The following is a 15,152-nucleotide window of genomic DNA, read 5'->3' as shown; positions in this document are numbered from 1 at the left end:
CACTGGCACGAGGAACCCCGACAGCCCGGGGGGATGCGGCACGGCCAGGGCTGTCCCACCAGCCAGCAGCAGCCTTTGAAGGGGAGGGCAGGGGGGAGAGGTGGGTGAGCGTCCCCCTGATGACTTGATGCCTTTCAGGAAGGAGTAGGGTCTCTTCGCCCCACTGGGTACAAGAGGCCCCTTGCTCGGCTCTTGGCTGCCGGCATGGCCCTACACAAGGGAGCCGGCCCTGCTCTGGGCGGGCACCATGACGGGGACAGCCCCGATTCGCTCCAGCGTGGCCTGGCTGACGGCATAGGAGCGGGTGTGTGGTGGCCGTGGCTTCCTGCTGACCGAGCCGTTGCTCCGGATCACCTCCTGAGGGGACGGCGCCGTGCTGGCCGTCACCACCAGTGTCTTAGGGGGAGCTGGGGATGGGTGGCCACCGTTGGCATAGACGGGGCGGGTGCTCGTGCTCCCCGAGCGGGAGAAGGGGGGCTGGTGGGCGTCATTGCTGTTGCTGAAGCGGGTGAAGGAGTCTGTGGCGTGGTTGGCTTTGGGGTCATTCCAGTAGCGGCTGTTGTAGGTGTTGGAGGAGGTGAGGGTGTCATTCTCTGATGAGGACGCATCGGCGTGGAATGTCTTTGCAGCAGAGGAGCATTTGGGTGGCAGGTCGTCCTCCCTGGAAAGAAGAGGGTGTGAGGGCACATGGAGGATGCTGCCCCGCTTGCCCCATATCCACCCCCTGCCACACCCTGCTGGGGTCAACACCACCAATTCAAGGTGAAGGACAGCACTGTGAACCAGCATTGCTTCTTGGCCAGTTTGCTTATCCCTCTTTGCAGGACCCATCTCTGTGCATATTAATTGCTCCATGTGCCTACTGCTGAGGCAAACGACCCACACTCATGTGTCTAGGGGGGCAAAAACAGTGATTGTCACAGCCACTGGTACTATGCAGGCAGTCAGTATGGCTGTACCTGTACAACCAATGAAGCTGAATCTCAGGGGAGGTGCAGGAAGCTACCAGAGGGAAACACCATGGCTGTAACATCAGAGAAGATTATAGTTGTATCTCCAGAGCTTTTCAGCTATCACTGTCTGGTATTGCGGGTCAGGATCCCCATCACATGCAGAGTCATTCTCCTATGGAGCTAACAATGTCAAACGAAAGCTCTCAATAAAGGCAATACTGAAACCAAAATCTGTCGTTACCATTCTTCATTTGCTCCCTCCTTTTTCTAGACAGATATGGACATCTTCCCCTTGCCCAGGGGAACACACTCAGGATTAGCAAGAGTGAGATTTCTGATTGCCTTCCTATCAGCCACTGCTTTTGCTGGTCAATCAGAGGTCCCCTGCCACCAGCTTTCCCTGGCCCTTACCTTATCTCATTGGGAATCTCCTCCTCTTCTTCTTCTTTGTGTTTATTTTTCCAGTAAAACAGTGCCACAGCCACCAACACAATGCAAACAACGAGCACAACGGTGCCTGTGGCCACCGCTCCTGCAATCAGGCCAATGCTCCGGGGGTGGGCTGTGGGGATGATTGAACAGAGAATGAGAAGAAATCAGGGCTGGGCTGTGGCTGTCCATGAGCATATGAAGTTACCGTGGCTTGGGAGGGGGGAAGGCAACGTCCCCATTCCAGGGCATAATGATCTTCTGATAGAGAGGCACATGGTGGCTCACAGCAAACATGGTTACACACTTTACTGTCACAAGACAGAAGCAAGTGGCCAAGCCTCCCTTGGAAAAATACTTACGTGCAATGACTTGCAGGTCCAGAAGGCAAGTGCTGGTTCCAATGGCATTTGAAGCCACACATTGGTAAAGACCTGAGGACACAGTGCTGATATTTCGGAGAGTGACAGTGCCCTGGACTTGGTCTAGTCAGAGAGAAAAGAAGGATTTAAATCCCTCCCCTCCTTGAGGAAAACCATGAAAAGGCAAATAGAGAATTTTGGTGTGAGACTCTTAAGAGAGAAATAAATTAGGAAATAACCTAGAGATGGAAGCTTTGTGCGCACACACACACAAAGGATTAGGTCTGAAGGAGCTTACACTAGATGTTTCTTTTTCTTATAGATGAATTTCTGCAAATGAAAGCTTGGGACTCTCAGCATTGTGTAAGAAAATGGAGGAAAGAAGAGATGTGCAACTACCTATACCCAGATCTACCTGCTGAATTCAATCCTGCCCCGCAGAACCCCTGCTCTCCCATCCCTGGGCTCACCACCAAGTGCTTTACCAATTTTCCTCATTACTGAATAATGTAAAACTTAAATGCTTGCATATTCTTAAAATATAGCAAGATAAAGGGCAAAAGTACAGCTATCACTACTTGGTCAGGACACCTAGGCTAAGAAATCTTATGGACAGGACTTGGGGCTGGGCAATACCCCGTCTGATCAGAGCCTTGGTTTTACACACATCTGAAAGGCAGCTCTGGCAGTAACTTATTGGAGAACAGTGACCTCAGTGTGAGAAGCTGGCAGTATTTTCCTGGGATGATTCTGCCTCCCTTCTCCCAGTTTCCAATCTATGAGCCTTTCATTTGGTTTAAAATGCAGATGAGTCGGCAGCTGAAATCTCCAGTCACATGCCAACATCTGGCAAGCGTGTTCTCTTGCTCCCATTCAACCAGACACTTGTTCCTCAATGGGGAACATTTTTCTGTACCAAAAACCCATGAAAATTTAAGTGGCCACTGGAGGGTACCTAGTCCACCATGGGCTCTAGGAATCTTCGTTCAATAAAGTGACCATGCAAGTGATGGCAGATGCTCAATGAGCCATGCCACCTCTGGCGGCTCAGACAAAGGAAAGCCCAGACTGTCACCTGGGAAATACAAGGATAATCAACAGAACAAGCACCTTGTGTGGCAGTTGGGGGCAACTTGGGAACATTGTCCAGTTTCTCCCAGAGGTATGTTGGCCGGGGGATGCCTTCTTCCGAGCTGCAGGTCAGTGTGATATCGCTGCCCACGTCCAGGGATCCCTGGATTCTGCAAAGCGGGGCAGAAGGAGGAACTGCGAGAGAAGAGGGGAAAGTGACAGCAGATCAGGTAATAGGACCAAACAGTAGAGTGCAGGCTCTTTCTGGGGATGTGCTGCTGGGGAAAGCAAGGGCACTGGCATGAGCTGACAAGGGGACAAGAGGGAGGCACCAGACAAAAACCCATTAAGGTTTGGGGGTAACAATTCACAAAGATTCCTGACCCACCAACCCATCAAGGTTACAGACTACTGCTGACTTTCACAGGACCTAGTACTCTTAGATCCCTCCCTAGAGAAAAAGGTGAACATTTCTGTGTTTGAGACAGCAAGGGTAGTGAGAGTTAACAGAGCTGCAGACAGAATTTGCTGTGGTTGGGTTTTGCTTTCATATCCCTATACTGGCACACACTTTGGAGCATTTAACATCCTAGGGAGCATCCACTACTAATTGTTTTCATGAAAAGGAAGCAAAGATGTAAAGTAATTCTCTCCTCTGTTGCTATGCACAAAACTGTTATGGTCCCTTCAGCTCTCCAGGACACCCTCGTACTTTATGCATGCCTCTTTGCAACTCCACATGACAATGCTGCCACAAAAGCTTTCTCTCCACCATATTTTAAAACTCCATTATATGCTAGCTGCATATGAAGGCTATGTGCCCTACAAACTCCCACAATACCCACAAGGCAGCCCATCCCTCACCACAGGATGTCCATGGGCTCCAATGCACACTACCATATTGCTCTGCTATGATGCACTGTCATTCACAGAGGATCCCCTTGTCCCTGTTCCTCCCGTCTCCCCCATAATCCCAATAAACACACCCAAGACAGTAAGTCCAATGACTCCAATATTCCTGACGCCTCGGTCGGGAAGATTGTTGACCAAACACTGGTATGTGCCAGTATCCGATAGCTGAGTGTTGTTGATGAAGATGGAGGCACTGGTGGTTGGCATCGTCACAGCAAACCCCACTCGCCCGTAGAACTGGGGTGCACCGCCAAAGATCTGACCCCCTTGGTAGAGAATAACCTGGAAAAGAAAGGAAGGCTCAAACAACACTCTTCAGGAGCTGAGCAAGGAGGAAGTACAGCAAGCAAAATATGGGCTTCCAAAGCTGAAAGAACCGGTTCCTAAAGCATGTCTAAATAACCAGACCTCAATATACAGTTGTCCCAGGCAGACCCATCCTAGAAGAGATGTTTTCTCTAAAGAGGAACACACTCTGTAGCCTGTTTTATGTCAATAAAAATGTTCGCAGAGGTAACAGACCAGATAGATACCCAAGTCTTCTGGCATAGCTGGATTGGTAATACCAACCGGCTTCATATAATAGTCATTACCCATCTGGACAGGATCAATGTAGAGAGGTAGAGACTCTCTGTGGGTCAGTGAGTACTTTGCTGGAAAGCATCCACCCAGTGGACAGTATTATTCTGAGTCTCAGCCAGGAAGATTCTGCCATGATTTGACGCTGCTTACTGAAGATCATTGGGATGAACTGAATGACAGCCAATGCAACCCTTGAATCTGCACAGCCTCTACCAATCAGACAGCTTATATAGCAGTCTGTACTCAGACCAAGTCCCTGAGGAGCAAGTACTCTTCAGTGCAGGTTCTCATAACTGAATACCAAATGTGACAGGGGCAGTGTGGCCCAAGACAGATGTATTTCAGAGAAATGGCATTCTTCTGCTGTCAGAGTATGTGGGCAAAATCCAGGCCAGCAGATCTCAGGTTATGATTCTTGTGCCCACCACAACAGACTCAGATTTGCTATATGTTCATAAGAATGGACTTGCATAAGCAACAGACGGTGAAAAAGTAAGAGGGGAAGTAAAAGGGGAGACGAGTCTGTGAGAGGCCATGTGTTCTGACACGTTTTACATAGATTTCACAGGTTTAAGCCTGCAGCTGCTCCCAGATCCTCCAAATCCCATATCCAGCACACCAAAACCTGGATTACATCTCCTGTGCTCTTTTGAACACACAAACCACCAGAGATCCAGGGCAGCCATACAGTATCACATACACCTGCCCCAATTCCACATCCAGCTAAGGCAGCCAAGGACACAATGTGCATCAGTTAACAAAGCATTGAAGAAATCAGATTCATATAAGATCCAGATGGCACGTTCAGCAATGAAGGGAATGTTCTGGGACAACCAGAGACTCAGCATTGTAAAGGGACTATATCCAGATCAGCGTGAAAAGGGTGAGGAAAAAGAAAGCCCCAAAGAAATGCATGCTCCAGTAAGAAAGGACCTACCTGTTGAGGCTGGTTGGCATTAGAAAGAGGAATGACCATCCAGATGACATTAAGGTTAGTGAGAGCAGCGTTAGTGGTGAAGGTGCAGGGCAAAACTGCTGTCTGGCCTCGGGCAACCTGGATACTCCCTGAACTGACTGACACCTCCAGAGGACACACCAGACCTGGAAAGAGAAGGAGACCCAGTTCAAACATTTCAGGAGGACACCAAGTTCAAGCATTGCAGGTGGCCCCATACACATGCAGGTCATGACAACAGCATCCTGTTGTTACACAACTGTCCCTTACCAATTACTTCAGGCTAAAAAGAATTATATTCCTCCCTCAACAGATCAGGTTGCTCTTATGCAGACATTTTCACAGGCAAATGCAGATAGGCGGCCCTTTTAAGTAAGAGCACTCTAGTTTCAGAGCCTCTGAAAACAACAGGTTTTGTTTTGGCGACAACGAAAGAGCCGGAAGAGCAGCCAAGCTGTGTCTAAGAGATAATGAAATATGTTTTCAAACCCATCAATCTTAATGATACCAAATACCACTGAAACAGAAAAGGAAACTTAATTTTAAAAGTCTTCATGAAGGGGTAAGAAGAGAGAATGTGTACCGTTAAAGAAGAAACACAGCTCTCCCCCCACTTCTACCCCACATGAAGTCCAGCATGAGCAGAAACATTTTAGTTCTATTTTTAATTTAAAGGTTAAAAATCTAAATCTTTTCCAGTCCAGGTATTTCTATCTAGCTGGTGAAAAATTACTACTGATAATGGAGGATCTCATCAAATCTCATTTATTTTCCAGCATTTCCACCATGCACTTCTCTGCATTCCACACAGGCTGGACAGGGCTCAAAGCCTGATAAGCCCCATCTTCCCAGCACAGCAGCTCAAGGCTGCAGTTTTTAGACTGCAAATCACACGGGGAAATATCTCTGTTCCTACTGCCAAAATCTTGTCAAATGAAACTAACCAAGGAGTCACTACCACCATTTTGAGTAGCACTAAAATGCTTTAAACCATTTTTCCCCAGAAAATCAAAATATTGACTACAAAAAACATCTCTCTATATGACAGCTCACTATCTTCTTGTTCAAAGCATATGGGAGGCTGCTGGAGGAGAAGACAAGGAGTTTTCAGGATCCAAGGCGATATCAGAATATTACTAGCACCCAGGTGTAATCAGTGGACTGCCGTATTCTCTTGCTGACCCCAGGAAGGGCTTCCAGCAAAGTTTCTATTTTCTGCCAAGAGACACTGGTTTGCTGAAGGTGAAATGCTCCATGAGAATAGGTTTCTATCTGAACTACAAAGAAATCGAACAGGCTAATTTCTGAGAAAAAGATGAGTGGTCTCCTGCATGTTTGTCTGCTGGGATCCTTTCCAGCCTACCTAATGGAAAGAAGGGGCGCTCAGAGCCTGGAAGCGCTGAGTTTCATATGCTACAGATGCAAAGTTCCTAGCACCTGAACAGCCCATGATGAGTTCCTGGGTTTGGACTGACTGCTCTGGAGCTGCAATACCCCAGATTGCAAATCCTCAGCAACCTCCTCCAGACTTCTGTTCCCTCCTCCGTCTCTCCCACCTCCAAATCCCCAGGTAGTTTGGGGAGGCTCAGAAGTGCTCCAGAACAGCGCCAGACAAAATGCCATTTCAATGTCTCCAAGTGAAATTAATGAGTTTCTTTCTTTGCAGAAAAAAAAAAAAACCAAGTCTGAATTTCCTCACAGGCTTGGAACATTTTAAAAATATGGAACGTTTTGGAAATTCCTAGGGAAACGGTTCATCTCTGGTGTTAACATCTCAGAGAATTAGGTGCCTGGATGAGGAATAGCTGGCACAAGCTTAATCCATCAATCTCTTATGCAGGGCTGTCAGCAGCAAGTGGAAGTAAATAATTGGAAAAGCCAATAATAAGCATCACCTTTACTATAAGGTACCTGCCTTCCAGTTGTGTCTGTGGTCAACAGACTGGGAATGGTTTTGGACTCCTCATTTGCTTATGGGTAGCTAGGCAATGTCAGTAGCCCAAAAACTAGGAGCAATCCATGTCAATTTTGGAGATGTCTCTTACTGAATATGACCCTGACAAGGGATCGTCTTTTCTGCAGGCCTAAATTTGAAGGCTACCTTGCCATGACTACTCATCCAGTCTAGCATCATCCATGTGCTAAACTGTGTGCAGGGAGTCACAAAAATTTTTACATTTATTGGATTAACCTCCCTCTCCAACATGGTGCAGAAAGCTCTTCTGCCATATTCAGTGTAGATTTAATGAGATGCTCTCCATGAAACGAAAACCAACTACTCATCTGATTTGGACTACCAACATGTGCTCTTCAGCCCCATCCCTTATCCCCTCCACTTTCCCTTCCAAGAAAAAAACACACATTCAAATTGTCATCATTCAGGAAAAGTAACATTTAAGTGTGAGTATTCACTAATAGCAAATTTACTGGAAAAGTTAGAGTTTACAGTTTGCATTGCAGGATTACTTACATCAATCACTCAATCATCAAGATGATGTGATTTTCATACCTAACCACCCTCTTGCTACTCCTAATATTTACTATTAGTTGACTGTAAACATCCTGCAGAATAATAAAAACACTAAAATAGAACATGCATAATTTCTTCACTGTGAAAACAATTTTCCATACATTTGAGAATTTCCCAAATGACTTATGAACAATTTTAAAAAGGAAAGAAAACACACAATATTCCCTTTTCTCTGCCAGTGCCCCACTCTCACCCTGTAGCACCCCACAGCCCCCATAATCTCCTCCCCCTTTCAAGGCACCACAGCATCCCTTTTAATTTGAATGTCATGGAGTGGTGGGGGGCGGGGGGGGGGGGGGGCCACTAAAGAAGAGCTGAGGTCCTGGTCCATTTCTCTTGCCAAGTGGAGCTGCTTTGAACCTGGGCATGCAAGATAGGCACCACACCACCCTATCCTGTCTCTATCTTGTTAAACTACCAGGCAAGCCAGCTCCTCAGACTTGCTTTTGCCTCATGCATCCCAGGGCCTGTCAGATGTTCTTTGGCCCAGGATGCATACAAGGCAGGTGGCACTTAAAGACAAGGACTCATTTTGTTAAGCTAAGTGGCACCTGCAGGGCTACAACTGGGGAAAACACACACAATCGCTTCTGACAAATAAGCTTAAACAAGGCGACACAGGATTCAGGAGACCAAGTGTAGGCAAAGTCCTCTTCCACCGCCATAAACAGGGAGGTAGGCTGGTGCATTAACACAGCACCGGGAGGGCATTACTACAGTATGACTCCTCTCCCAGGGAGACAGCTGAAAGAGCAAAGATCAAATCCTTTTCAGAAGCTACAGCATCTTTCTTTATATCTCAGACTACTAGAAAATGTAACACACTTACACATGCCCTTGTTCATCTACACAAGGATCTCCATGGCTGCATCTTTCCACAAAAATACTCATGGCCCAAAACACAGATGGATGCACACAAAGCCACATACACTTATAAACCCAGGAAGACACCTAGTAGGACAACTCAACCGAATGTTACATGTTTAAACATTTCAAAATTAGGAGTTGCAAAAATGTGGCTTTGCATTAATGCAAAAGGAGGGAGACAGGGGAGAGAGGGAGGAAGAGGTTTCAAATTTAGCATATCTATTGGGATAAGGATTTTTCAATGCAGCCTAAGGAATGAGGACTTGAATTCCCTTGGGTAGATATAAATGCAAATATAGATATATGCATACATATACAGCCCAGTCTACTAAGTCAAATTACACATAAGAGGTCAGAAAAATCAAGCAGAGGATGTTGTAAGGGGTCTCCTTTTGCAAAAGTACACAATCCAGATCTTTTCTAAGCATTCAGAGATGTTTAATGACTTGTGAGAGACAACAAGAATTGATCACCATCAAATCATCTCTTAGAATTGGATTACAATGGCCATTACACCCTCTTTTGTATATGCAGTCTCCTCCTAACTTAGTAATTAAGCATCCCTGTAAGCAGCATGCCTGGAGAAAGAGCAGGGTACACCACTGTCAGCAGAAAGCAGAATGGGCCCTTCCTGTGTGTAGAACACTTTGATCTTAGCTTGATTCTGCAAACGCTTTCTCCTTTGATCCCGATGCAGCACGCTCCCATTACTAATTAGAACGGATGCTCCATTTTTTTTTTGTCCCCTATCAGGGAACCAGCCAGCAGAACAATGTTTTGACTACAGAGGCTCTTTTAGAGTTTCTTCATATTTCCAGGACCAAGTAATTATTCTGGCAACACATCACTCTGATTTCAACTTTGATGGGTCACTACTGCTTTTCCAAATAGCACACTCAGCTCTCTCCCCTGCATCCATGAAGGAGTCCATGTAGATGGTTCATACAGCATGACACAAGCATGTACAGCCCAGTCCTGTAACCAGCATTTGTCTCCCTGCTGGGTATGAGGAGGAGGCAGATGCTGCCACATGTTTGCGAGCTGCCCTAAAAGGGTTGCAAGCCTGAGAGGCTTCAAATTATACCAGATACAGTAAAGCTGAAAGACATGGGCACATCTTAGCACTTTGACTCAACACTAAGTTGACTGAAAATGTTCCCAGCTCCCGCCCCCCACCACACCTCTCTGCCAGAGATCACCAGCAAGACCAGCAAATCATCTCAGCTGACAGGCCCATGAGTGAAATGAGGACTTCCCCCACCATCATTTCACATCAGTAGGCCAGATTATAACATGAACTGCTGATTCACAATCACCAGTCCATATTACTATGATGGCAGATGGTCACAGACCACAAGGGCCTCAGAGGCTGCAGAGGCTGTGCCTTCAGGAAGCACTGTGGTCACACTATTGAAGTTGTGCTAAGGGCACATCCTCCTCTACTGCCGGATCATCCCCAGCACCTGGTTTTCAGAGGCAACCATGCTCAGCAAGATATATGGGTATCATTGCCTGGGTTGTAGTGTAGTGCACAGAGAGGGACTTCCCCCACTGTATTTAGCTTAGGAGTGTTGATCTCCCAGGACCACAGAAAAATAGACGTTTCTTTGGAGGGTCATTGATACCATGAAAGTCAAGCTCCTGCTCTGCCTCACCTTCTGGAGGACAGTCTCTACTTTGCAAGTACCCCCAAGAACTGTTGGCAAGTCAGCGGCATTTGGCACCTGCTAACAGCAACCTCCTGATACTCAACGGCGTGGGAGGCTGGGCTAGCATGACTTTGCATACGCGGAGGCCAGGATACAGGTTCATTCTGCAGTGCTGGCAAGACAGAGAAGCAAAAGGCCAGGGGAGAATGGAGGGAAGGAGGTGTGAAACGGATTTAAAAAAACGCAGTTGAGTGCATTCTGCATCTCCAGACCTCCAGGGAAAACATGCAGAAATATGTGTGGCTGAGGGGGAAATAAGAATAAAGCTTCAAGCTGTATCAGCTTGCATCCAAGACCTAGGGAATGCCTCCCCCCGTCCCAGTGCAATTAGTAATCCTATTGCCATGTGCTGGGGAAGATGCCTTTGGCAGTATGACATTTTGGGTCCCTCGTTAGAGAGGTGAAGATGAGGTCATTCAGAAGTTTCAAGAACAGGGTAGGAACACAATGATCAATCTGGCAACTGCAGGCAATGGAGGGAGAAACTGCAGAGCAGTCTTTTTCCTGAGCTAAAAGGAAGACACAAGTCACTGTGCCTTTGGCCTGCCTCACATCTCTGAGTCTGGGACCACAGCTGCCCTCTGTGTTAAAGAAGAGAAGTGTCTCCCACCCCAAATGAGCTGAGGTACATTGCCAACTCAACACACTGAGCAGTAGCAAAACGTACAGCCCAGGAAGGAGTGACTTACAGCTGGAGGAAACAGATGCAGGGAATACTTCTGCCATAGGACCTCCTAGTGCAGCAACCATTCAAAAGCCCCTGAAGGAACCAGACTTGCAGTTGCAAGCACTGATAACATTGAAGTTATCCAGCATGATATGACGTCATCCAACCAGGCTGCTCAACAAGTTGTTTGAGTACTGGTCTTGCTCATTCTGACCAGGCACTGAGTATCCTCCTGTCATTCTAGATGTGCTACACTTGCTAGTTCAGAATCTATGTAACCAAAAGCAGTATTTACCCAGCCTAGTGTCTGGAGGCAGCTTGCAGTTGACTCCACCCTGCTTGTGGAACCAGCATCACCAAGCACTCCAGTGGAGCACAGATCTGACTTAATGCCCAGCTACACTGAATTATTTCCAGTTCACGAAGGAAATTCTACCATGGAAAAGCTTCTAGCCTGCAAAGTTATTCTGCAGGGCAGGCATCTGGGGCAGATGCATACTGTCATAGTAGACTGTACCCCAGGGCCAATGTGCATTAGCACAAACTTTCCTGGGGAGGATGCTTGGTAGAGACCTCCTTGGAACAATTATACTGGGAACTGGGAGCAATGGTGAGAAGAAGGGAGGGCTCCACCACACTATAAGCCTTCTGCCAGCTCACAGCAAGGAGAAGGCAAACTTCAGTCCAGACACATCTGCAGGGTGATTGCTTCCATGCCCCAGTTTGTGGGCACATGTTATGCAGATGCTACAGGGAGCCTTCCCAGAGAGCCTGCAGGGCATACTGAGAACACCCAAGAAAATGTCATGCTTCTGTCAGAAAAGAGGGGGAGAGACTTTCTAGCATAGATCCTCCTCAAGACAGAACCAACATTGTCTAAGCCACTCCCAACAGAAGTCTGTCTAATTAAGCCTTTAAAGCCCCAGATAATGTCTATATTGTGCAGCACAGCTTAGTAGTCTGGTCCAGTACTCAGCAGCCCCTGCTTTCTTGCAATTCCCAGAGCTCTCACCAGTGGTGCCTCTGGGGCCCTGCCCTTCCTTCTCTGCAACCCAGCCATGCAAGTGACACTTGCCAACCTTGTCCCTTCCCCTTGCCTGTCCAGCTCTTTCTGCACTATCCCCATCACAATGATGGGCAAGTACATAGCTCAGAGCTAGAAAGAGTAGTTGCAATTGGACAGAGTTGGCTATTTTGTTCTCTGAAACAGCTGCATCAAACTTTGAATATCTCAGACATCAGACTGAGAACTTACGGGGAGTAAGCCCATTCCCTTTATTCGAACAGGGACAATATCCCAAAATAAAGCTCATGCTGGCTCTTTCTGGCTCACAGGTCTAGCAATGGGATAGTAACCTGACAGTGTATAAGACAAAATGATTTCCAATTTTTTCCTTCCTATCTTTTCTGGCTCTGCAGGACAGACTGGAACAAACAGCAGGAAAACTGCTAGCATGGTTTTAGAGCAAGATCTCCGTAACACAGGTGTTAAACTCACACTAATGTTAACTTTTCCTCTGAGGTGTATACAGTATTACTCTCTCTGTTAAATGCAGGTCACAAGCCAAGTTAACTTCTAACCACCTTTATCCCTAGAGAAATCATCAGACACAACTGGTGGCATCTAGTCATCCTTCCAGCATGGATCCTCCCAAGTAAATAGATCCATTTTATCATAGTAAGAGCAATCTCAGGACTGCTGCCCACGCTGTAGGATATGCAGGCTAGCAGACACTAATCCAGGGAGAAAACACAATGTCAGGGACTTGAACTTGAGTCCTGCAGTGTTTCTTGCCAAGAACTAGACCAGCTGATCAGGGATATTCGCTACCTGTAAATCAGTGCTGATCACACCAACCCTTCTCCCATTTATAACCTCATCTGAACTAGACAGAAAGCTAACAGTGAAACTTCCCACTGACCCACTCTGCTCTGGCCTCAGCTGTTGGCCTGGTGAATAGCAGTCACTACCACCCCTGTCATCCTCCCTTTTAGAAATAGGTCTTTCTCTGCAGGCCAGCTGGGAGGAGGATTTCAAATAACTGTCTGATTGAGATGACATGGAGCACATGTCCCTGCCCCTGACCTCCCCAACCTGCAGCCATAGGGGGGATGAAAAATGGACTTTAAGACCGAAAAAAGACAGGAAAGCTTTCAGCTATACATACTTCAAGAATGGTGTCAGTTCACTCCCATGTCCTTATCAAAGGAGCTGGACTAGCTCTTGCAGGGGTAGAAAAGGGGCTTTCATAACACACTGAGGAATCTGATTCCTTCCCCATTTCTGGCACAGACTCCCTGGGTCCTGCTGACCAAGGCAGTCAGCTCCAGGTATCATCAGAGGGTCCCTATTGGTGTGAGATCCTTATTTGCTCAGATTTAGACCACAAGGGTTTGATTTGCTGAACTGCTGAGCATTTAAACCTGCTAGGAAAATCAAAAGGGGCTGTATTCTCCATGTAGCAGGAATCACGTTATGTTAAGCTCTCTGTGTAACCTGAATGGTGCTCTTCCAACAGATCTTAATGCTTGTGTTTAATTAGTCAGTCTTGAAATGCAAAAGAGGTTTTTGAACTGTGAGAAGAGCACAGGGTTAGAGCAGCTTGCTAAAATGTACAAAGTGGGAACAACAACCCAAATCTGGTTTACAGATGCCCTGGTGATAGCAGGGTCAGGGGCCCAATGAACCAAATGGTCCTTTCCAATTCTGGACTGCTACTGTGCTCCCAGTACTGGCTTCTCTTTTGTGTCTCCATCCAGCCTGTCTAGAGCTACCAGGAGAGCTGCCGCCTTCTCAGCTCCTGCTAGCCAGGATGGTTGCCTTACATCTCTGCTGCCTCGGGTGCAGTATGCATGTAAGTTAGAGATAGAAAACCAACTGCATTGTATTATAGCAAGATTACAAAAATAGGAAGGGGCATTGATAGGAACAAAAATAGCATCTACAATGACATTAGCTAGGATAAAACTAATCAATTGCTGTGCTCTGGGGCATGTGTTAATCCCCTCTCCATGGTATAGTGTTGTACAATTAGGTACATTATGGAAAGTTTAACACTTTCCTCCGATGCATGTGGCATTGGCTGGAAACAGAGACTGCTGCGATCCGAGCTGGCAGTCCTTGAATTCACAGCATTTGCAGAGGACTCAAGGAGCAGCTGCACTACTGAGGTTGGGGAATTTTTTGCTTTAGCAGATGAGCAAGACCAGAGGGGACCCAGAGGGGATCAGGAACTCACTCAAGTGCTCACTCATTGCTCCCCTGAATTGAAGGAGGGGAGGGGTGGGTAAGCCTTATTCAGCCCACTCTGTGGGACCATTTGGTGTCAGCTTTGCCCATTCCTGGCTGTGCCCAGCATTGGAGTCATCAATGACTCATCCCCCCAGGACTCAGGTGGGCAAATCAGGAACATGCAATATGTCTATAGAAGATGGCTGAAGGCCACAATGAGGCAGCATACCCAAGGTACAAACAGGGTGGTATATCCTTGCAACAGGATGCCAGTCATTTCTGTCCCTCCTAAGGTTCTCCAGAGATGAAGCACCATTTTCCAAATCACAGGCAAGGAGGAAAGTGAAAATTAAGCTGGGCACCAAAAGGTATCTCCCTATTCTTTGTCTTCTACAAAGCTGAGACTGGCAAACACAGTCCCCCCTCCTTCACCCCTACTCCTGTGATAGATCAGCTCTGGGGAACGCTGCTGCAGTAACTTAAGATGTTGTCATCCTCTGCTCTTTGTCTTTTCACTCAACACAAGGTTACTGCCCCAAACCCAGTAAAAGCAGAAAGCAAGCTGTGCCTCCATCTCACAGACAGGCATTAATTAGCATAAAATGCTGAGGAAGGGGAAAGGACAGGCTAACTTGCTTTGCTGTGAAGGGGGAAGCTGCATTGCAGACACACTGCCCTGTTCTGCTCACTGCTACAGTGGAGGCATCATCCAACAGTAATGAATGTCTAGGGGTGGGAATGTTTTAAATGACCATGGCCAGTTACTTTAGCTGAAGTGACCTGGGAATGAAAGCTTATCAAATGCTCATGCAAGCACATTTAAGGTGGGAAGCTCAGCCTGAGTTTGCAAAGAGCCTGCAACAACAGCTCAGAGCTGCAGACT

At 47.0% G+C, this 15,152-nt stretch overlaps 1 protein-coding gene across 4 annotated transcripts; it reads right to left on the bottom strand.

Annotated features, from left to right (window-relative positions):
- Positions 1-210: 210 nt before the first annotated feature.
- IGSF11 (immunoglobulin superfamily member 11) lies at positions 211-5,410 on the bottom strand. Of its 4 annotated transcripts, none has more exons than XM_009481296.2 (6): positions 5,247-5,410; positions 3,802-4,009; positions 2,855-3,010; positions 1,745-1,867; positions 1,365-1,515; positions 211-661 (listed from the first exon to the last, which is right to left on the bottom strand). In XM_009481296.2, the coding sequence occupies exons 1-6, from the start codon at positions 5,283-5,285 to the stop codon at positions 211-213; spliced, it is 1,128 nt and encodes a 375-aa protein (XP_009479571.2). In that variant the 5' UTR covers positions 5,286-5,410. The 4 variants fall into 4 exon arrangements, with proteins under 4 accessions (XP_009479571.2, XP_075580987.1, XP_075580996.1 ...); XM_075724872.1 differs by having other exon boundaries at positions 1,365-1,425; positions 1,739-1,867; positions 5,247-5,390; XM_075724881.1 differs by having other exon boundaries at positions 1,365-1,430; positions 1,816-1,867; positions 5,247-5,390.
- Positions 5,411-15,152: the final 9,742 nt, after the last annotated feature.

Source organism: Pelecanus crispus, chromosome 1 (assembly GCF_030463565.1).
Source record: "Pelecanus crispus isolate bPelCri1 chromosome 1, bPelCri1.pri, whole genome shotgun sequence".
NCBI classification, from domain to species: domain Eukaryota; kingdom Metazoa; phylum Chordata; class Aves; order Pelecaniformes; family Pelecanidae; genus Pelecanus; species Pelecanus crispus.
This window is presented reverse-complemented; position numbering and strand designations above follow the sequence as displayed.

Bases quoted from the DNA above. Each gene is read 5' to 3' on its own strand.
- IGSF11 (XM_009481296.2), bottom strand. From the start codon at position 5,285: ATGGTCATTCCTCTTTCTAATGCCAACCAGCCTCAACAG. The intron at 4,010-5,246 runs GTAGGTCCTTTC...TTTCTTTTCCAG, and splicing joins ATGCCAACCAGCCTCAACAG to GTTATTCTCTACCAAGGGGG. The intron at 3,011-3,801 runs GTGTGTTTATTG...CTTCTCTCGCAG, and splicing joins CATTGGACTTACTGTCTTGG to TTCCTCCTTCTGCCCCGCTT.